We start from the raw sequence: 22664 nt of genomic DNA, 5'->3' as shown, positions 1-22664 counted from the left end.
TTACTAAGCCCGTTAACCACACAGCCCACATGATCTGTAGCCGTATCCCTAATGTGATGTAAATCTGACTCGAGACCATATGCACAAGTTCTGCTGCATTGTGTCTCCAAAAACTACAAGTTTATTGCCGTCCAACCCTTCCCGAGCTGGACGCTTCCAGGAGGAAACTCTCTGAATAGAGACTGCTTAAAAAAAGGAGAAGAAAGTCAAGAGTCCTGCATTGTTGGAGCATTATTTTTAATGGCTGTTGCACATTTACAGAAGGGCAGTGTGGGGGGAAAGCAAAGCTCACACAGGGTAAAGATTTTTATTGCAGTTATTTCAACTGGTGCGTAATTATTCGAGGCTTTCTCCTTTCTGCCAGGAGTTCTGCATCAGAGCAGGAAGAAGCACAGAAAGAAATAGAAACAATTGAATTAGTTTCCATCTGCTCTTTTAACAGAGCTGAGGGCTCATGTTTTGCCTTTCTCCTTCAGTGAAGTCATCCTCCCCCATTTGCAGTAATTATTGTGATGTCACAGATTTGATGATGTAACTTCATTGCAGGCTCTGAGTAGAACACGGGCCACGCAGCAGTGAGCAGCGGTTTGAGTTGGGAACAGTTTTAGTAATTAGCAATTCCAGCAAGCAAACTATGACAGATCTGCAAAATGGAAATGAATTTCTGTTTAAGCCTGACGTCTTTAATTTTACACCCCCCTTCCCCCCCACAAAGTATTATAGTCATCTTTTAAAACAGCTACTGGGGCCCCATGGCGAGAGCTTCATTTACCAGCTCATTTTTTCTTGATGGCTGTGGCAAGTGTAACAATGTTCTGTGCCTGCTTCAGTAATGGCATGTCGATCATGCTCCCGCGGAAAGTAAATGCTCCCTGGAAAAGAGAGAATATGAACTTCCTGAGACACCTTTGGAAATTGTAGTTGGTGCGCCTTGCTCTTTACAAACACATCTGTTTGCCAAGAAACATCATCTCGATCAGGAATCCTGAAGAAGTTTTAGGAGACAAACTCATTGAGACAGGGCAAGTGCATTTAAAGAAATGTGAAGGGCAACAAGCTCTCCAAAGGGGAGGCAGAAAGAGAGAGAAAAGAGGAGCCCGGGGTGCAGCTGGCCTGTTTCAGCCTCTCTAGCTGGCGAACACTGAGGGCCCAGAGCAGCGAGGCCGTGTGTGCCAGCTGGGGAGAGGGGCTGGCAGACACCACACCTGGGGGCAGCTCTGTTCCCCACCTCTGGCATCACCATCCAGCATCCATCCAGGGCTGTGCCACAGGGCCAGCAGGAAACTGCCTGCAGACAGAGGGCAAAGCCAGAAGTTTTCCTTTGTCAGCAAACAGCAAAGGGTGTTTGTGGAGGTGGAGGGAAGTTTTCTTGACTCGAAGGTTTGCTGAGGTTGGGCTGCTGCTGCACCTCTCCATTAGATCTCCAGTGCTAAAGATAGGCTGGGCCTGCACCAAGAGCCAGAGACTGGGATGAAAGCTGAAATAACCAAGTGGGCACAATAATATTGCCCAAATCTCCTCTGGAGCCAAGGTAAAGCCCACCTGAGCACCACATTTGGAATTTCCCCAAATGGGTGCAGAACTAGTCTGTGTGCCTCAGCAGTGGCAGTCTGAGAGGATAGGTTTCAAAAGTCACTTTGTATTCCTCAGGATTTTTTGTTGGTACCATGGTGACAAGTTTAAAACAATTAACTATGAATCATAGTTAAATCTTAAGCAGAAGACATATGCTTTAAATAGTGCCAAACCTGACTTGTTCCCTTAGATACTTTAATCCCCACGTGTCTCTGAGGTAGGATTTAGAAGATAAAACACTGCATTAAGACATGCTGAAGTTTCAACAAACAAAAAAAATCTTATTTGCTATTCCAACAGTAGTTTGACCCATTAAAAAAACCCCAACCAACAAACCCAAAAATCCAAGTGCAAAGGTGCAATCTCCTCTCAGAAGAGCTCAGAACAGCCCCAGCACTGCATAGGGTGGCTCTGAGAAGCACTGCACACCCTTTTAATGTCCTGCTGCAGTCGATACTGGATCACAGGCTGGCCTTGGGTTTGACAGTAAGCAAGGCTAACCAAGAGCAAGGTACAGTTCACAGCAGCACACGTGTCTGTGCATGAGCAGAGCATGAGAGAAATGCTCAGGAGAGCAAACCTTTTCCTGGTTTTCATTTGAGGCTTGATAATTATTACATAGAGGACTCCAGCAAGTAAAGTGAAAATATAACCTATTTACAAAAATATTTAGGAAGTGTGTCGCTCCAGTAGCATATCTAGCTAAACTGAAGCAGTATTAATTAAATACTAAAGCTTGTTCTGGAATAATTAAGACAAAAATACACCCTAAATAGTAATCTAACACAAATCAGTATTCTTGCGTGTAAGAGCAGGCTGCATTAAAGCCATTGAAAACATAATAGTAAAAACGATTATTTTATTCAAAGTAGATTTTCCTACTATAATTTCCAATATTTCAGGTAGATTTGGAGAATGGTACTGACAGGTACTCAAGGGTTGTTGCTTCAAATTGAATTTTTTTGTTTACTGAGCAAACAGTCAACCCTACCACACCCCAACACCAACATAAATGTTATTATTATTACTATTAATAATATACCACTTCTAATTATAGCTACATCTCTGTAATTTTCAGTCATACTTTTAAAACTAAAGAAAATGCAGTCTCAAACTATTCAATTTATTAACTGTTGTGAAAAAAGTTGGGAACTAAGTAACATTTTATGACATAGGACTTATTTGAAATAATTCAGATCTATGCAGTGATCACAAACTGCAAGGTACTTTTTTTTTAACTGTAGGAAAAACATTGTTTACTTGTTCTTTTTTTCCTGTAGGCATTGAGTAATGCCCACTCAGTAACAGCTAATTCAGTAGCAAAATAAAGAGTAAAGTTAATTCAGTAACAGCTATTGCTTACAGAAGAAATTTGCATGTGGGATGACAGTCATAAGCAGAAATATGTTGAAGCCTCAAATCATCCTTCCTAGCTCTGTGAAAGGCTGACTTAGGAGTACAGTTATCCTAAGTACCTGCAATGGTTTGCAGAAAGAGATGGGTGCCTAGCATTGTCAGTTCTGATCTCTGGTGGTCCAAACCATGGCTGGGAGGGTCTCAACCCTTCCACTGACTGGATGCAGAATGACCTAAAGTCAGATACCCCTGCAGATACCTAAGCTGTACCATGATGAATCTGGGCCAGAATGTCTTTATAAAGCAAGAGTTAATTAAACAGCAAGCTTGTCCACTCTTCATTAAAGTAATATGTTTAAAAGGAAAACAGGATAATGGTGTGTACATAGACAAACAAATATTGAACCACGTGAGAAACACAGTACATTTCCTGCTTGTCAGTGTGCAGCTGTACTGCGGGTTGCTAGGAATTTGAATTCTTGAAGGAAAAAAATGCCTTTTTTTTTTCCCTAACAGAAAAGGGTAACATGAAGTTGGCTTCTCTGCCTGTTCACTCTGAGGCTTATTTTCCCCCTGCTAATTTGCAGCGTTGAGCTAAAGTCCAGAAAAAGAAACTAATTTTAATGCCATTGAATATACCCTATTCACTGACTCCCTTTGCACCCAGAGGTTTCAACAGATAGGAAATACCAGTAATTACAGCTTTGTCCCCGCGCTCTCTTTTCCAATTCTGCTAGACGAAATTTGCCTCTAGTATTCTTTTGATTTTCTCTCACACGAATATAAAGAAAACAAGACTTTCTATAAACACCATTTGCTTTGATAGCATTAATCTGGGGATTAATTTAGCCATAGATCTAAATTTTGTTTTTGGCTAATTTTCTCAACAATCTCACACTTCCAGTCTGTACTAGATTTCTAGTAGTTCTGCTATGGGACCAAGGGCCTGCTCTTAAGGAAGCTTGCAGCATGAACAGGAACAATGGCAGGTGGGTCAAGCAAGGCTGGGATTTGCATCATCGCATTTGGTGGCTGTGGTTCTTGCTCACCGTGCAATCATATAAATCATTCAGAGGGAGCTTTTTCAGAAAGCTGTTAAGGGACTCTGCCATCAGGCTAATCAAACGTGTCAGACCTGCCTTGGGAAGAGACAGGCTCTCCAGGTAAAGGCTGATGGAGAAGTGGAGGCGAGGAGCATCCAGGAGGCAGAGCTGCAGATGATGGGCACAGCTTCTGGGTGACAATACCTGGATGCAAATAACTCAGCTGGGATGAGAAGTGGGGGAATGGAGGACAACTGTGGCACTCCCCAGACAGCAGTCTGGAAGTGCAGCCCTACTGAGGAATGGGCAGATTTGTGGACCAAAGACTCTGCCCCGTTTAGAGCGTCACAGCACAGATTCTGCTGTGCCTATTCGGTGCCATCCTTCATGCAGCCACCCAGAGAACGTGCTGAAGGCAAAGCAGGGTGCCTTTGGTCTGCAGTGTATGGGAGCTGTAAGGGCACTGTGGCTGGTCCACACTGCACAGCTGTGAAGGCAGCACAACACAGCAGAAGGGTTTGTAAATACAAAATGCTTGTGCTCCCTCAGCCTGATGGCTCTACAGCTCTGTCAGGGCAGACCACCAAGGAGGAATCAAGGAAGAAAGGGAATGGGCAGCGTTCCCTGTTTGGGTCATCATTCAGACTACCTAAAAGTCCTTCCCAACTGAGTGACAAGCAAGGAAAGACTCAAGGTTTTTCCTTCTGGCATGAAGTATTATTCACAGTGACATTTAGTGCTCTATTAGGACGGTAGTAACATTTTAGAAAAATAACAGCAATTTATGCAAGATGCAGACCAGGCTGAGAAAGGTCTTACCAGCTCTACTTCAAATGTCAGTATATCCTAAAGTGCTGTGAGGATGGGAAAGAGAAGATTTGGCAAATATAGAAAACGGCTGCAAGTGAATTAAAATTATAGACAAATGGAAATTGACAATGGTCAGCTCTAAGTGATGGAAGGATCCAGCCTACAGGCAAGAGAAGCCATAAGGCATAGCTGACAGAGAACAGTAATTTTCACAGGTCAGGACATGAAGATATAGGCTCATGATAAACAAGGGCAAATCAGTTGTGCAATAAGAATCCCAAATGCAACAAATTTCCAAGTGGTTGTGGAGAGACTGAACTGATGCAGAACCAAACTTTGTAGCACAGAAGTCTGGCAGATTTTATGCTTGTATCATATGAACTTCCTCTTAGATAAATGCAGCCACTCTAGCACAGCTCAGACCTAGCAAAGTTCAACATGTAATTGAGGGCTCTTCTTTGACAACTTAGAATACAACCCTGGCTGCATGCTGCCATGAATCTTGAAGATGGCTCTTGTTATCTATATGTCTTCTTGTTATCTATATGTCATCCTAAAAGATTTCCTTTATCTATAAGAAATGACACGTATCAAGTCACAGAAAGAGTCTAAGTGTTGGTCTGTCATTTGCCGTGGCAAAAGATGAGAACATTAATGCAGTGTTTCCTGGAACATGAAGACCTCCTCTTTTTCTGTGTGTCTCTCCTGTATTTGGGAACATTTACTTTGTGAAATTTTTGGAAGTAGTTAAGCGCTTGGTAAATCTGTAAGACCATTTCACAACCAGAGTAATACGAGTTTTAGTGGCAAGAACTTTTTACCTTTCTAGGAGTTAAATGGACAGGATTCAGGGTCCATTATTTCAGTGTTGTCTGGGGATCAGTATTCTCTGGTGGAAACAGGAGAGGGGAAGAAATGATACAGGTGCTAGTGTTTACCATAGGCATAATGGAATTGTGTTAAATGTGGAACTGTGTTGACTTTGACTGCACAGGGGATGTACAGGATGGCAAGTGCAGTACCCTTATGTTTTTCCATAAGATCAGAGAATGTAAAGTTTTATACTTCTTCATCTGTATTGAAACCTTTTTATATGATACACAATGTTACACAGGGTTTTACTCTCACTGTATGTTCTTTCTTTATGTACTGCTGGATTAAGGAGAGAAATAAGCAGGGTAAAACTATCATGATACAGAACATTTAAGGCACCTCTTACTAATGTGACACAATTATGTCTGAGTTGTGTATGGATGTACTTGAGTTAATTAAAGTCAAACAATAATTGTTCTGGGACATGTGGGACAGTGATCAGAGGAGCTAGTCCCCTTTGGCTGGCAATACAGAAGAATCAGATGTACTCCTGCACTTGCCAATGCTCTCAGCTTTTTCCTCAGCATTTGCTCTGTCTGTGGTTACCTGTGCCTCTAACCACATCCATCCCAATGACTGCAATGAGCTCACTAAGAGGGTTACTGCAGACTCTCAGTTCTTCGACCACTGTAATCTATTAATCACCTGCATTGGTACTGAATATGAAGATTTTGTGCAAAAGTATGTATGAAAATAAGAAAGGATGTAAATGTTGAAGTACCAAATAACTCCTGTAAGTTGCAAAAAGTCTGCTGGCTCCCTGTGTGTTGGCAGATGGGACTCTAAGCGCAAGCATCGGTTTTGACATCTCTGTGCTCTCTTTTTGGAACCACTGCTGTGGTTCCACTCAATCATTGTCCAGCCTTTGCTGATAAACCTTTGATTTGATGCCTTGATCTCATCATACATGTGACCAACAGCTTTAATTCCTGTGCGACAGTTGCCAGGTTTTTCCCAAAGATATTTATATAGGTTACATTAAGATCGCGGCTCATCCACAGCAGAAAGAAAAACCCAATTGCCTTGCATCAGATGAAAGAATATAACTAATAGTGCTAGGTTAATTTGTTGTGTGTGTCCATACATGGGCTGTCCTAGGTCACTGTGTAGAGACAGCTGACTCTTTCAAAGGCAGCGTACTCTGGGAATCTAGTCAGGGTACTTAGATGGCAGGCTTTAAGGGGCTAGGGGGTCCTGGGAGTAGGTAAGGCTTTGGCATGGGGGACATTCTGGGTAGTTAGGCCAGTGAAAAAAAAGGAAAAGCAAGACAAGATAATGTGCCAGGAAACAGAAATATGGACAAGAAATCACCTGCTGCTGAATTTTGAATTAAATATGGGTCAAAAATAGGAGTTATCTAACGCTTATGAAATTGCTCAAAACCCCTCTTCCTCTACTCAGGGGACTACTGATTGTATGACAGTCTCACAAGTGAGGGGAGGTCCTCGGGGAGAACTCTGCTGTCACACAGTTAGGAATAGTGCCCCACTGGGGGCTGGGGCACTGGGTATTTTCTAACTACTTTTGTCAACAGTTTTGCAATACTTTCCTTTGCAGACCAAATCCCTACAGAGTGTGTGGCAGTCTAGTTATCCCCTTATCCTACTGGACTGTCTTTGGAGGGGATATGCACCTAGGACATGGGGGAAATGGGCATAAAGGAACCAGCAAGCCAGCCACCCTTCTCTCCTCCACCCCCTTCATCATTAGGAGATGTCGTGAGTCAAACAGAGCTCCCACACTGCTCTGGTAGCACGGGCCAGAGGCTGGTGTGAATACAGCCTTTGTGTAAATAAGTAATTATGTAAGTGCCCTTCCAGCCCCGCTGACCTGTGTTGGCACTCGCGGGCAGATGCCAGGCTAAATGGAAATGAGCAGAAGGGGAGATGCCAGCTGGCCTGGGCAAACCTTGTGTACCTCCTAACCCATATAGACAAATGGCCTCAAGCCCACAGACACAAGAAATCTTTGATCCACAGTAATCTGAGAGACACGAGTTCTTTCCATCGTAGTTCAGTGTCTCGCCCGCTTCTGCAATCCAAAGGTCTAGTTATGACTTTTTGGAGACACCAAAAATACCAGGAATAAATGCACTACAATCTGCTTGGGTCTGAGAACATTGCCTCTAATCCTGTACAATATTAGCTGTTACAAGGCAGTAAAAGGTTTGGGTTCTGCAAGCAGGGCAGATTTGGTCTTCTGAGGAGGGAAGGGAGCAGGTGGATGGCAGAGGCTCCCCCTAAAAAGCATGGCATTCATGAAGATAATTCCCCTGGGATTAATGAAAACACACGTTGTTTAAGTGACTCCCTGCAGAGGAAATTTGGAAGTCTTTGCTTTGGGGCTTAAAAAGAACGCTTGGATTTGCTTACAGGTAATGAACAAAGGAGAAGAGGAACCTGGTCACAGCAAATGGCGTTGGGTCTGTGCCTGGGGGAGGAGTGATTATCCTCAGTACAAAGGAATGATTTCTCTTGAAACAGAAGGTTGAGACCATATTTTTGGGGAAGTCAAGAGCTAACAGCTGTGATGGTCCTGAATGCAGGTTTAATTAATTTTTTTTCTTCTGTAAGTTGTAGCCAAAGAGCTGTCATTAAGAGCTGGGTCATGATTCTACCTTCTCATAATGAACTTCCAAAGGTTAGTGAGCTGCTAGGAAGTGTTCAGTGAAATCTGGGTCAACTGAGAGTATGTTCCAGGCTGTGACAAGATAATGCCTCTCTCTCTTCTCTGCTCAGGCCTGTCCTGCCTTCAGAGCAGGCTCACACACAACTCTGGCTTTCTTTAAGTGTCTTTGCAGTTGGTAGAAATGGCCAAATAACCAGTGCAGTCACATATGACAAACTGAAGACTTCACAGGCAGTGAGCTGTACAGACAAAGCTTTTTGGGCCACGTATTTCCATAGCCTCTCCTCTGGACCTTTTCACATTCACCCCTTTTCTGTAAAAACATTATGGGTGGAAATACACTTGTACACAAAATCTTTGAGGAAAATAAGTGATCCCTAAAATGGTTTGCCAAAGATACCTTCTTGGCAAGAGGAGATGCTCAGTGGGTCTCTGATTTGTTGAAGTGTGCACAGGGAGGGCATTCTGCAAAGTATCATCACCATTAAGTTTCTGTAGCCTTTTGGCTGATATGTAGAAAATATTAGAAATCACTACCTTTTGTTTCTTTTTTGCCAGCATAATCTTCCACTGGAGTAGAAGTAGTCAGTGAGTTCAGAGGATAAATCAGTTTGTAAAGCCAGAAGCAGGCCTGTTTGTTTGAGATAGGCTTCTGCCTCTAGGAGCAGATGGAAGGACACAAAAGGTCAAGAAAGAAAGAGCAACAACCACATGAAATAGAGATTGATTTTTGCCTCAAATAACTCCTGAGCAGCAGTGCAAGAACTCTGACAGAAGAAACCCTTTCTAAAGCTCAACAGGTAGAAAGGACTTTGTGATCCTTCAAGTCCACAGTGGGGCAGGAAAGATGAAGAACAAGGACCTACAAGGTCCTTCATTTCTTCTCCACCTGGCAGTACTGTTTCCAGCCTATATATAAGGGTTTTGCCCTGCTGTGTGAGCCAGACAAGTTGGTTTTCCATCTTACAGTCCCCCAAGCTCCCTGAACCACCAGGGACAGCCCCTTCAGCTGGGGTGGGCCTGGGGATGCTGCTTGGACCGGTGCCAGAAACTCCTCAGGCCACCAAAGTCTCTCCCTCTGCCTGAGCAAAAAATCTATTTAAGGTCCCTGAATGAAAGGCAGATAGGAGGGTTTTTTATTGCTGTCTTTGCATTTTCTTTAGTTACCTTCTTATTGTGGTTGCTGCCTTCCTGTGTGCTCCTCTAGAGCAGGAAGGAATAAAACTAAAGAAGCAGAGGAAAGTTCTAGAAATCAGGAATATTCTCCACTGGTTTTCATTCTCTGTCTTATACTGTATTGGGAACGGAAGAATCCTAGAGAGCACACTTGCTGCTGCCAAGCGAATCTTTATTTTATAGCACAAAAGCAGCTTCCTGGACAATCAGCCTATCCAGCCATGCATTTTTTCTCCCTAGTGAGCATCATGGTTATTATATGGAAAAGTGAAAAGTAACTGATATTAAGACTTTAGGATCCTCAGATGCCCTTCATTTAGTAATTTGGAATTAACTTGAGGCTTATAGTCATAGAAGCAATTTGTTAAAAATAAACTAGAAAATGCAATCTGAAAGTAAATGACTACAGGGCACACAGACAACATTTGATGCTGGAGGGAAAGGTAGCTGTAAAATACAACGAAGTTGAGAAAAATAATAATAGTGAGGCTTGTTCTGCCAACAAGCATGGAATTGCCCATATTTTTGTATTCTGTGTTTTTTTCTAATTTCAGATTCATTTTCTGAATAGGATTGACCAGCCATTTTTTACCGTGATTCTCTGTTTCAACCGACAGAGCTTTTGCAGGCAGCCACTCCAGGTCCCTGAAAAAGCTGGCTAGCACAGAGAGGAGTGAAAAGGCAGCAAGACTGCTGCTACTTAAATTAACTGAAACAATATTTTGGCCGTACAGGCTTCTGAATTCCCTCAGTAAGGCTTAAAAAGAGCCATCTGGTCAGAACATTACCTCTCTAGTTAGAGCCTGCTTTGGAAATTGAAATGAGGCTCATGAGCACTCGTTAATGCTTTTTAACAGGGATTTTGGAGGTGGGTAGTTGCCTTGGTGTGTTGCTCGGTGCAGAGCAGGTTTTGGCACGGTGGTGGGCAGGTGTCTGCAGTGTTGGGTGTCTTCCCACTCCATGCTCATAGCAAAGCAGTGCCTGCACTGGGAATGTGCCGACACAGCATGGCCCTTCCAAAAGCAACTCACCCTGCATTTACCTCCTTGAGCCGACAAGGATGGAGGAGTCGTGCCTTACTGAGGAGGCCCAGAGAGCTGCCATCCTCTGCAGGGCCTGTGTCCCCTGGGACAGGAGCAGCTGCCCCCTCCAGGGGCTACCTGCAGGTGGAAAGGCTATGGAGGTGCACAGATCCATCCTGCTCCTGGCTCATGGCAAAACTTCTCCCCGCGGGACATAGCAATGTGCCATCTAAGTCCTTCTCCCTCTGTGTTTTGGACACAGGTCTTTAATGAGTGGAGGAAAACAGATTAAGAGCCACTGAATGCCCGCTGGGGAGTGGAAAGGGCGGAAGCTGGCAAGAAAATGTTTTTGTATGAGTTCCTGCCCTGCTTAGAAGCTTTTGCAGCCCCGCGTAGTAAAATCTGTCTCCTTTTCTCCCCACCTGGCATAACTCCCTCAGGACTGATTGCACCAATGTAGGAACCAGTATAGCACAAGCAATTAGCTAATACAGCCCCTTCTGCTTAATTGTAGAGGTTCAAAATCCACCCCAGATGGATCTTTCTAAGAGAAAAGCCTTCAACCATGACACAAAACACATTTATAAAGCATTTTTCAAATACTAAAAGTGTATAGGGAATTTTTGAGTGCTAATATGAGCTCTCTTGATCTCAGTTTTGACTCTAAAATTTAATTTGGCTACTTTTTAAAAAGACAACATAACCATGGCCCATACTTAAATCCCACTAGCACTCTTCATCTTTGCACAGAGATGCACCTGAGCCTAGTTTTCTTAAGGCTGGTGCTCCTTAAAGGTGGCAATTTATCACAAATTCCTGAATCCCCCACTCTGCAGAGGAAGGAATACACATTGTCTGATTAACATAAAGGACAGCTCATGCCCTGTGCTCTCGGAGGGAGGGCTGACAGTGCTGCTGCCCTGCACACACAGAGGTACCCTGTGCTGCCACTGCTGCCCTGGGATGGGATCCAGCTTGGTTGGTGGCACTGAAACTCAGCAATCTGTCCTGGGCAAGGGGAGTGAGGGCCTGGGTTGCTCCCTCACTCCCAGCTCTACATAAAGCCCCAAGATATAATGCCCTGTAAGGTGCAATATAATCCCTGTGGATTGATGGGGTTTGATACAGCCCCATGCCAGAGGGATGCTCCTGTGCATCCCTTCCAAGAGGCATCCCTTGGACATGGTCCCACTTTCCTAGCAACCACGGGCTGGATTGAGAAAGGGTGGATCCCACTTGGCTGGGGAGCCCTCCTGGGGTCCACAGCACAGCCAGGAGGGGGAAGAAAGTCGGGGCAGACCTCCCTGTTAGGCAGTGGGAGCTGGAGCTGGCCGAAGCACGAGGGCGCATCGTCTCTAAGATACAGTGGCTTGGGGTAGCTTTTCCTAAACAAAGAGCATTATAAGAGAGCCACTGCTGGAAATTTCCATTCCTTTGTTGGGTTGATGCTGTGTAAATAAATGCATTCCTAAGATTTTTCATAATCCTGGAAAGGGCAGTAAATGAAACTGTATAGTTTGCCAAATCACTGGAGTTCATATATATTATTCCTCAGCTGCTGGGAACATGATACACAATGGCACAGAACACAATGCAAGAAACATATGCTAAAGGTCTTTTTGGAAGCTCTCTGTGCATTTGTATGTGGCATACACAAATATTTATTTTGATTTGCTCTATGGGATTTAAATATTCAACCCATATTACAACTTGGATTTGTGATACACTTACCTTAACTCTAAATAATCCTTACCTGACAAGTGACCTGAGCAGCAGCATTCAGTTATTCCCTAGTTTAATATGTGGGTGCTTTGAAAGCATTTGTAAATTAGTATGTGAGATAAATGTGTAATCAACCTTTTACTTTATTCTTCTGCTTTTTCTTATATTTGAATTTTATTTAAAAGTAAGGCAATTTGGGAAGATTCAATTTCAGTAATGATATTGTGCCTGATGTATTTACATGTTGAATGGCTTAAAAATGCATTTTCAATATCTTACATTTTTGTCATACATAAACACTAACTACTTATAGAAGAGCTACAGTCCTGTATCCAGTGTACTGGTAATGTAAACTCAGGAGTTACCTAAATAGTAAAGACTATTATGTCCTCATTGTTAGAAATCAGATTTTTTTCTTAAAATAGGCTAATAACTTCTCCCACTAACTCTACCCCCCTAAATTCAGTTAATCTGTATTTATAAGATCGCTTTCCTGTTTAATGCAGTACAAATGTTTTAGAAATTTCTAATAGAAACTGTCCTTTAGACTACAGGAATTATGTTTATCACCCTTCTTTTTTATTTTTGAGCACTCAGACATCTATCTTATATTTAGATTTTTCCAACAGCTATACCAGCTTTCTTTAGGATGAATATTTTAATTTTGAAAATCATATCCCTAGTAATGCAGTTCGACTGGAAAAATATTGAAATGACCTGGAAAGAACACTTTTCTTTTTAAGCACTTTTCAGTTTCAGATCTCAAAGTTTCTGACAAAGGAGAACACTTAATAAATAGTTTAATAAAATACAAAATGTGCTTTTTCAATATTTGTTTCTACTCATCCAAAATACAACATTACCATTTATTTCCTGGACATGACATTTTTAAGTTGGATTAGAAATGTAAAAAACAGCCTCACAAGCAAAACAACCTACAAACCAAACCGAAGCAGCCCCTCGAACAGGACTGTCTCCATAAGGCAAGCCCAAATACTTCTGGCTAGCTGGTTAGCTCTCTAATTTCCTTCTGTTTGGACACTGCCACAGCATCTCTAATTCCACAGTGCTCATCTGAGATCCTAATTTTTCCTGACCTCAGTACTCACATTTGGGGGCTACTATGTCAAAGCTTTTCAGCATCCAGGATGAAGTAGCCTCGTTCAGCCTTCTTTCAAAAGAAGATTATTATGGTAATTGTAGGTCTCAAATCAGAAAAGATTATAAAAGCTTATTACTGTATTTTAATGTAAAATATTGTTAACTAAGGGCATCAAACTTTAAACCAAATTAATAGCAAACTATGATCCCAGAGACTGCAGACCAGTAACTTATCTACCACACAAACAGCTGCACAAATCCCTCACATTTATTTTTTCCAGGCTTTCAACTTTGATTAATAACATGGTAAAGCCATGCAAGTCTCAACCATATTAACCACAGCCATATTTTTAGTCCTACTGACATGAACACTTTAATATAATAAAAGGGAAAGGAAAACAGAAGAGGTGTTTCATTAGGACACGAGGATTACTGAAACCGCTGTGTGGAGCATTTGCCAGGAGGTGGTAGGGGAAGAGTTATTACTCACATTTTAGCATGTCGTTAGGATGTGGAGCGAGAGGATCCCTCAGTGAGATATGTTTGCTTTGGAAAAAAAATTAAGTAATCAGACAGTCCAAGCTCTTTTCACTGACGCAGTCATAACAGCAAATTAGAAACTCAGTTAATGGGTTTCCAGCATTACATGGAAAGCTATTTTTCCAATTCTGTTATAAAATCCAGTAATACGACAGTGCTACGAGATCCAGAAGTTCACATATTAACCTGCCAGTCCTTTTTTGTTGATAGATGGCTACATGCAAAAAATATATGGAGCATGCAGCCTGGTTGGTTCAAAAAATAGCCTGCGCCACAAACCCTCAGCAAATTTGCTCTTGCAGCTGATGACTGAAGCTTATAACATATTTTAAAAGCATTAATGAAGAGAAAAAAATTCCCTGAACTCAAATAAACCCCCCTGAATGGCTGATATAAACAAAAAACCTCAGCATTATGTCAGTAAAATAGCAGATTCAAAATAAATTTAAAGACTAATGCTTGCCTAACATTAGATTATTAATTGTGTAACATGTTTGGCTTCATGATTGTGTGATACTGGGACTAGAGTTAAATTTGGTCCAGTCTCCTAGTCGACCGTTCATATGACAGGGGTGCTCCTTAGATGAGTTAGTGACACTAAATTCAGCTGAATGAATAGTATTAAGCATATCATAACAAACATTTGGCTGAGTAAGTAGTTTGACTTTTTTTCTTGCTGCGTGTACCTGCCTACACATTTGCACCAGCAGTATGTTTGTAACAATGCCTTTTGTAAGGAGCCAAGCCTTGTAAATCGGAATAATGGGCAAAACCAGTCACACATTTTTTAATTTCTATACTGTTTGCACAAAGGGAGCTACATTTCAAAATTGAGGTGGAGAGAACAAAGAGATCCAGGCATACAGCATCCTAATAGGGACCCTGAAATCACTGCTCTGGACAGCACCCAAAGAGCATAGCATACCATGGCTGTACTGAAACAGCCAGGTACCACAAAGGGGATGCAATAGCACAGCAAGGAGAAGGGCAGAGCAATAGCAAATACCTTGTCACACTTTAAGTCTGAGGAGAAAGCGTAATATCTGTTTTGACCTTTGCATCATCCTTAATGCACGACATCCATAGCATGAGAAATGCGGGGGGAACAGGGAAGGCAGACATCCCATTTTTTTCTAACCCACTAGAAAGTGGAAAGAATGTGCAGAAAACATTTATATGGCACCAGTGAAAGTGAGACCCTATGCACAGTCTTATAGATGAACTTCTCGACCAGAGGGATTTGTCTCCTACTTGAATGCCACACAAGCACGTGTGAGCCATTCCCACTCATCTGCACTCCCCATTCTGACATTGGGACTTTCCTTTTTAACTAGCCCAGGCTTGGCTAAGACTAAGATAAACATGTTTGGCTGCAACTTTTTTTTTTTTTTTCTTTCAAAAAGAGGCAAACTGGATTATAGCAAATAACCTTTAAGATAATTAACTGACAATGCCGCAACTAGCATAAAATCTTCCTTCAGGCGACCCCTAATTTAAGTATTACTGGCACAAAGTGGAGACAGATTGTGCATCACCACCGCAATATTTACATAGCAGAAACCCACAGAGCAGGAAACGTGAGACTCAATGATGCACTAAATTAGGAACAATCATATTCTAGTGTTAATTTGCTTTCTCCTCTATCCAAAATTCAGGTCCAGCAATTGGTACAAATGCACATAAAACATTCCCATTTTTAATGATTAAGAACCACAATCTGCAAGCAGTTTCACTCAAAAGTACATTCAATTACTACTGGGCATGTTTGAGGGATCAAACCCCCAAAAGTGAAACAGGTCTACCAAAGCAGAGATTTTTTTTTAGAAACCAAAGCTTTCCTGATGCATTTATTTCTTTCCATAAATTATGTCTGTGCAAGCAGTCTGAGTCCTCTGCCAGGCTACTTGACTTCTGCTTGCAAATATTTCCCTCTGACAGTAACATTGTGATATGCGGCACAATGGAGAAGCAGTTTTAATTCTCCGATGCTGTAGATACTTGCAGGTACTCAAAAGGCTGCATAATGAAAGAATTAAAGTTAAAAGGGGGAGGAAGGAAAAGATAGCCATTCTATTTTTAAATATATTGGGAAGTGATACATTTATAATATACCCTATCCAGAGACAGATTTCACAAGCAATACTCTCAGTTACAGCACTTTGTAAGATAAAAGCAAAGAGCTATCACTGACCTTTCTAATAGAATCTTAAATAATATTCAAATTTGGTTCCACTATGGCATATTAACAAAATATTTACCTTGCCTAATCGCTGATGTTCTTCAAAAGCAGAAATCAGTTCTTGTGCCCACTTTATTTTTTCAGGGCTCGGAGAGAACTGTTCCTGGACAACAGCAATTTGGTTGGGGTGAATCACCTGCTTACCTACAAAGAAGATTAATAACACCAGAATCATGCATCGACAAACAGATGTTCAAGCAAAATGTTCCAACCACTTGAGGCTCTCATATGCCTTGCAGACTCTCTTGCTCTCTAACTAATTATTTTACTTGGTTTATTTTATTTTTAAAACCGGAAAACAGGCAGATACCTTTCTGACAGATTATTTTAAAAGTAAAAATACCTTGTGCTGTGCTTGCATTCAGTATAGTTTGAAAGAACCCACAATTCTTTCTCCTCCCTCCCCATTTTGATCCATACATCTTCCCTCAGTTGTTTCAGTGCAATTGTTTGTCTTGGGCAGTCAATAACAATTAAGTACAATGCATGTCTGAATTTGACTATGCAAATAACAGCTCGAGCCACTCTTAAATAAATTGTATTAAAGTGTATTCAGAAAATGAGATCTGAAGAAGATGGCAAGAGATCTGTAGGGCCGAAAAGTTACCAGTACCCTAAGGATCATTCCCTAAATTCTCAGTATTGGCTTGTAATCATATAATCCTCAATGTTGTTTAAACTGTTGTTGCTGCAATTATTGGTAGTTGCAGGTAGGCTGCAATATTTATTTAGTCACTGGTATAGCAAACAACCACCAGCACTGCCCTGAGGCTTTATGAAGCAGTTTTTTTAATCCTTTCTTGTAGAAAAATAAGTTAAGAAAATAAAAATAGATGTTGTCGTTTTCACTAGAGATTTTCAAATGTGAATAGACAGCCACATAATCCCTTTTAATCTGTGATTGAATTTAGCTACCTTAAAACAAATACATGTCTAATTTGTTCGACACTTTAAAAAGTGCAGCGTTTGACATTATTAGTTCATTTCCATGGGAATTTCACAGACCGCTGGGATTTCTGTGGTTTGCTTTTAAGGTGCATTAATAAAGGGAGGCTAGCGTAACTCCCAGCTTCCTTCGGAAGAAATTACTTTCCTCGGTGTCAGATAACAAAACTAGTTAGAGGGATGAGCCTGATCCTGCAAACCTGCCAGCAAGTGAGCGGTGCCCTGCAGACCGAGGGTCCCACAGCCCCGGCACCGCCGCAGCTTCTTGCGCCAGCGAGATGTTTGCGCTTTGCCAGGACAAGCTGGAAGTGTCAGGACCCAAGGAAGTTCCCTGCACAATGGGGTCTGCTCCCGTGGTCTTACTACCACTAAGCCAGCTGTACTTTAGGAATCAGCCCATCACTGGATCTGAGAAGTCTCATGCCTGAGAGCAGGAATGCACCTATTTTCCATGAAATAACCACTGCAAAAATCCCTGGGATTACTTTCATCAGGCTGCAGTGGGTCTGAGTGATAACCTGGAGTACAAAGAAACTCTACTTAAATGAGCAAAGAAATAGTAGTGCTTTAGTGTTGCTATGTCCCTTTGCTAAAATGCCATAAGTAGCCAATTTTATTTCTTCTTGAACAAAGTTTAGTTTATGATTTTACAGACATGAAAATATTAGTTTCAAATTTCAATATCACAACCATTTTTAAAATACCTTAAATATAGGCAAAAATTTAAACCCTGTTAAGAACCATAATTTTTGAAAGAAATGATACAAATAATTTTTTTAAACTAATGTGTTTTATCTTAAGTCTACTCAGAGGTTTTTTAGCAATTTTAAGAAAACATCACAATTAATAAGCTGATGATGTTCCTTATTTGTTATACAACAAATTCTCCATAGCTAAACCATTAATTCCAAAATTGAAGTGTGTACAACAATTTCTTAAATAATCCTAAGGAGCTTAACTTTTTGAAAAAAATGTTGAGTATATCTTAAATTATATTTGAAGTCAATCTCTAATTATAAGAAAATTAAAAATACATATATATGATTTTTTAAAGTGTAAAATATTTCTGTAAAAAGATGTGCTTTTGATAAAGATATCTATAGTAGTAAACTATTCTTTTAATCATTAAAACACTACTGAACAATGTAGGGAGAATATAATCTAACTTTTGATTTATAGCACTTGGTTGATTTTGGTCACAGGCTACCTATCCTAACAACTGTGTAACAGACACAATGCCATGCAGGAACCAAGTAAATATTTTAAACAGAATTGTTCTTATTGACGAGTTACTGAGAGAGTGCAAAATTGGAAGAAATTAAAATTTATGACCACGAAATCCTTTTTACAGTACCACTTGATATATTGTGTTTTAAATCAATACTTGTCAAGTCTTTTAGGTAACTGTATGATGGTGTCATTTTAGTCTTCTACAAAAGACTGAAAAGGAGAGGACACCTAGACTGTTTCGTATTTCTATCTGCTCTCTCAGCATGTAGCACAGGACTTTTTATAACGACTAAGTCAGCTGTTAAAGCTTATGGCAAGGTTTACCTAATTTTTTACACAGACATTCCTAAAACCTGTGCCCATTTATATAGGCAACACACTGATTTAAAGTCCACAGGTACTGGTAGTGTAAAACATCTAGATGGATGTCTAAGGATATACAAATATATACATTTTTAATAATATAAATATGAAAGGACTATTAATTTTGCTGGATTACATTTGAAAACATTTGATTTTATGTTTATACACTCACTGAAGGAAAATCAGGCTGATTTTAGGATAATTAGAAAAGAAAACTTGGCTGCAATAAGCAGTGAGGTTCGCAATATTATTTAAATACCTGGTAAATTCTTCATTATATTATTTTGCTTGTTTAATCTTGAGGGAAGCTATTTGATTACACTGAGGGCAATTTTACTGGCCTAATATGGGGACACATAAGGACACACAACTTTGCTAAATATTTTGGATTTACATTGCTTTTGAGGGTGGTGAGTTCAGCCCTGTTCATGCAAATAAATGAGTGTTCTCCAGCTATGAGAGCAATTTGCAAGACTCATCTAATTTCAGTTCTGTTGATTTCAATGATTTTGATTCTTTATTAAAAAAAGTAGCAGGGAGGGATCTTACACTTAAAAGTTAGAAGAATTGCACATTTTGAATTTGTTATTAGCTTGACATTTCAGTATTTTCACATTATCAGAGGACTGTCAGTGGCAAATACAATGTGCATACTTCTGTTTTATAAAAGGTCATGGATTAAGCTGAGGCCCATTTGTAATTTTCTGTGATGAATGTGAAATTGGAAATGTTAAAATGTTTCACTCACATAAATTTGGAAAAAACACTTGCATAGGTTTGGTAAAACATGATTTTGCTATCAGTTTTGAAATGAGACTTTATTTCAGTCAAAAGAAGCAGGAAAGATTATAAAAATATTAGATAAACTGAGAGCAAAAAGCCAAAGAACAAGTGAAATATTTTAGATTGACCTAAAATATTTTTTTCTTTTTTTCAGAGGAAAAGGAAAAATGCTGTTTTGTTTTAGCTCAAACAGATTTTAATTTTTTCCCCCCCACCAAATCAGTAGAGTCAGTATTGCCCCATCTCTAATTACAGTTGGACTGATTGTCAGGCTGTTTGCTGAATTTTGGAAATGTGTTGATGATAGCTGCAGAAAGGCAGGAGGCAAAGGGCAGGTGCAGTGAGAGCACCTTAATAAAATCTGTACTTTTCATGGACCCTTACTCTGTGTATGGAAAGGCAAGTATGACACATGTACAGCCAAGACAGAAGGTAATTTTACACCCTAAAGTGCTGCGTGACCTTTTTATTTGGTCTTCTGTCTGGACCCTGTTCAAAGGTCAGACAACTTCTACCATAAAGTCAGTGGAGTCCAAATCACCATCAGCATTGGTTATGCAGAACATTTCTAAATTTCCTAAATTGACAGCCTCAGTTAAGCATTTAAATGTGCATTAAGTGTTCAAAAAGAGTGCTCTCAAAGGTTCTAGGCACCTGCAACTCCATCTTCTGTCAACAGGAGGTTCAGATGTTTATGTTTTTTTCAAAAATGAAGCCTTTCCTTAAGCTAGGAAATATTGGTTGAGGCTAGGTAGCCGTCAGCAGGTGCTACCATTCAGCAGCTCTATTATTTTCCCAACTTCAAAGGCAACCGAGGGAAGGGTGGAAGCCCACACGGCCGTGGATAATGTAGCTGTGAGGAGCTAACCATTTCACCTCCAAAACAAGGCTTGGGTTTGCAAATGTCAGTGCTCAACAGACAGTAAAGCGGAATTAGTGCTGAAAAGCATTGACTGTTGTTCTTTCGCTGGCATGCCAAGGTCACTTAAAATTGCACTTATTTTTTTGTTGGTTCTTTAAGCTATTATGCACAGTTAACTCTAAAACCAGAGTTTGCTAGGTGGCATTGCTAGGACCCATGCTTTTGGTGACGGAAACCTAAACGATGTACTATTCTCATATGTGTATCCTGGATGGTGGTCAGAGAAAAATAATGTGGTGTTCGTCCTGTGTGTTAGAATTCTCCCATCCATGTGGCAAATGGCTGCTTTCTAGTGCAGCCCCAGTCTTTGGTGGCTGCACTGTCCCAATGAGGTGTCCGAGTGACCTGGTACACCAATCACAGGGTAACAGGCTGCATTACAGGACTGTGGGGCAAGAAGCCTGCTGCTCTTGTTGTCTGCCAATACCCGTAGGTGTCACCAGCACTTACTAGGGAGAAAGCCAGGAGATGACAAACAAACCAAAGAAAACAATAAGAAAGTAACTTTCCCCTAGCAGCTAGCATGAGATTTACATCTCAATTTTTTTTTTGCCTAAAAAGTATTTTTTAACTGCTGCTGTTGCTCAAACAAAGAGGAAGGGCTCCAGTTGTGGAGGAGCCATGGCAGAGTACAGTATTGCCTTTCCCGTGCTCTGGAAAGGGAGGAATCACTGCACAGCCTCTACCCCAACTTCTCTTCAAAACCGGTCACACGCTTCATGGCATACGGTTTCAAAAAGCAGCCTGTGACTTTTCAGGCAAAATTTCCAGCCACAATTTTTAAGATAGTAATAAACATAGAAGAGCTTGATATCAATGAGTTTTTCAATAAGTGCCCTGAAACAAAAATCAAGTTATCTGAGTGACAGTAAACGTAGCAACCTATTTAAAATGAACAAGATCCGCGTTCTTTTGAGACATCGGCAGAAAGTCGTACCAGTGAATCCCATTGAGGCGCCTTCCCTTGATTGCCTGCGGAGCCCATCTTCATCATGGAAATCAATGTAAACAAGGTCTATTGCTTGAAGGCCAAATGCCTTTGCTGTGACTACGATTTTTTGCCTGGCATATAGAATATCGTGAGTTTCCTTACTGCTTGTTGCACCTGAGAAAATAACGAGAACAAAGAAAAGCTCACAAGAGTGTTTTAAACCTTTCTGCTTTAAATATTTGTTATGTTAAAAGAAAGGGGAAACTTCGAGATTATATTTAACTGATTTAGAAAATAGAAGAGGGATATAAGGCTATACTGTAGAGTCAAAATGATACTCTTCTGAGGAATAAAGGAAAGACGCTTTAGCAAAAATAAAAAATAATGTCCCTCTAAACACTATCTTGTAAATTCAGATTTTGATTTGGTTTAAATCAGAAGTTGAAAGCCTGAAGTCAGTGGAAGCTTTGTCTGGTAAGGACTGCTGACTTGACTAAAATGAAAGTAATTATTTGATTTTAATATTTACTGCATGTACAGTGAGAAGCATTACAGCAAGAGAAGCTTTACACAAATTGATATCTGGGTCCAACTAAATGGTTAAAAAATTCACACTGAGAATAGAATTGCACTTTCCTTGGTTCTGATTCTTGTCACAACTGATGTCCTAAGCTGAATATTTAAGCTTTAGTATTTGAATGAAAAATTGATGGTAGATGACTTCTGAGAAGAAGCAAAAGTATTCATGAGACTTCATGTGCTCACAGGCTACCAGCTAAGCAACATACTCATGTGAAGGCTAGTGGGAAAAAATAACAATAATAACCATAAGGTTACTATTTAGATAGAGATTTTCAGTCTGTAAGGAATATTTTAGTAAAGCAATGCTGATTTTTACATTAACATACTTATTTTTAATGTAGAAGTTCATAGCTCTGTGCTTTTATCTTAAAATTAAATCAGAAGCTAAGTGCCCTCTTATAAAAGAAATAGTGAAGCACTTTTTATTTTTTAGGAATAGTGCTTTCATGTGAATATGTGGCTGTATTGATATGTGACATCTTTAAAATAAATTTATGAAAGCAAAATGTAGCAGGAGAGTATTTGTGCTTGATGTCAAAACCTGAGTGACAGTTGTATGTAAAGAAGTGGTGAAGCGGACACCAGAATTTTAGGACTTTCAAATGTAGTTCAAAAAGCATGTAAATGTTGCTTATGCATACAATATTTTAAAATTATTTCAGTAACTTAGCAGGGTGGGGGTTTTTTTGTCTGTTTGTTTTGGGTTTTTTTGGTGGTTTTTTTTCATTAACTTTTGGTACTGACTGGCAAAAAACACAAGAAAATCTCAGTGCCCTGTAACACAAGGACCATGTTTTAAATTGCCAGTGATACATTCTGCACT

General features: G+C 40.4%; 1 protein-coding gene across 1 annotated transcript in view; it reads right to left on the bottom strand.

The window, feature by feature from the left end:
• Positions 1-213: 213 nt before the first annotated feature.
• Positions 214-22664, bottom strand: part of CLYBL (citramalyl-CoA lyase) — a 166639-nt gene continuing 144188 nt past the window's right edge. The window contains exons 6-9 of the mRNA XM_038129558.1: positions 21266-21433; positions 16105-16229; positions 773-872; positions 214-643 (exon numbers count right to left, since the gene is read on the bottom strand). Of these exons, the coding sequence (XP_037985486.1) occupies positions 777-872; positions 16105-16229; positions 21266-21433 (389 nt within the window). The 3' untranslated portion in view covers positions 214-643; positions 773-776. The remainder of the gene's footprint in view (positions 644-772; positions 873-16104; positions 16230-21265; positions 21434-22664) is intronic.

The sequence above is a fragment of the Motacilla alba genome, chromosome 1 (genome assembly GCF_015832195.1).
Source record: "Motacilla alba alba isolate MOTALB_02 chromosome 1, Motacilla_alba_V1.0_pri, whole genome shotgun sequence".
Taxonomy (NCBI): domain Eukaryota; kingdom Metazoa; phylum Chordata; class Aves; order Passeriformes; family Motacillidae; genus Motacilla; species Motacilla alba.
This window is presented reverse-complemented; position numbering and strand designations above follow the sequence as displayed.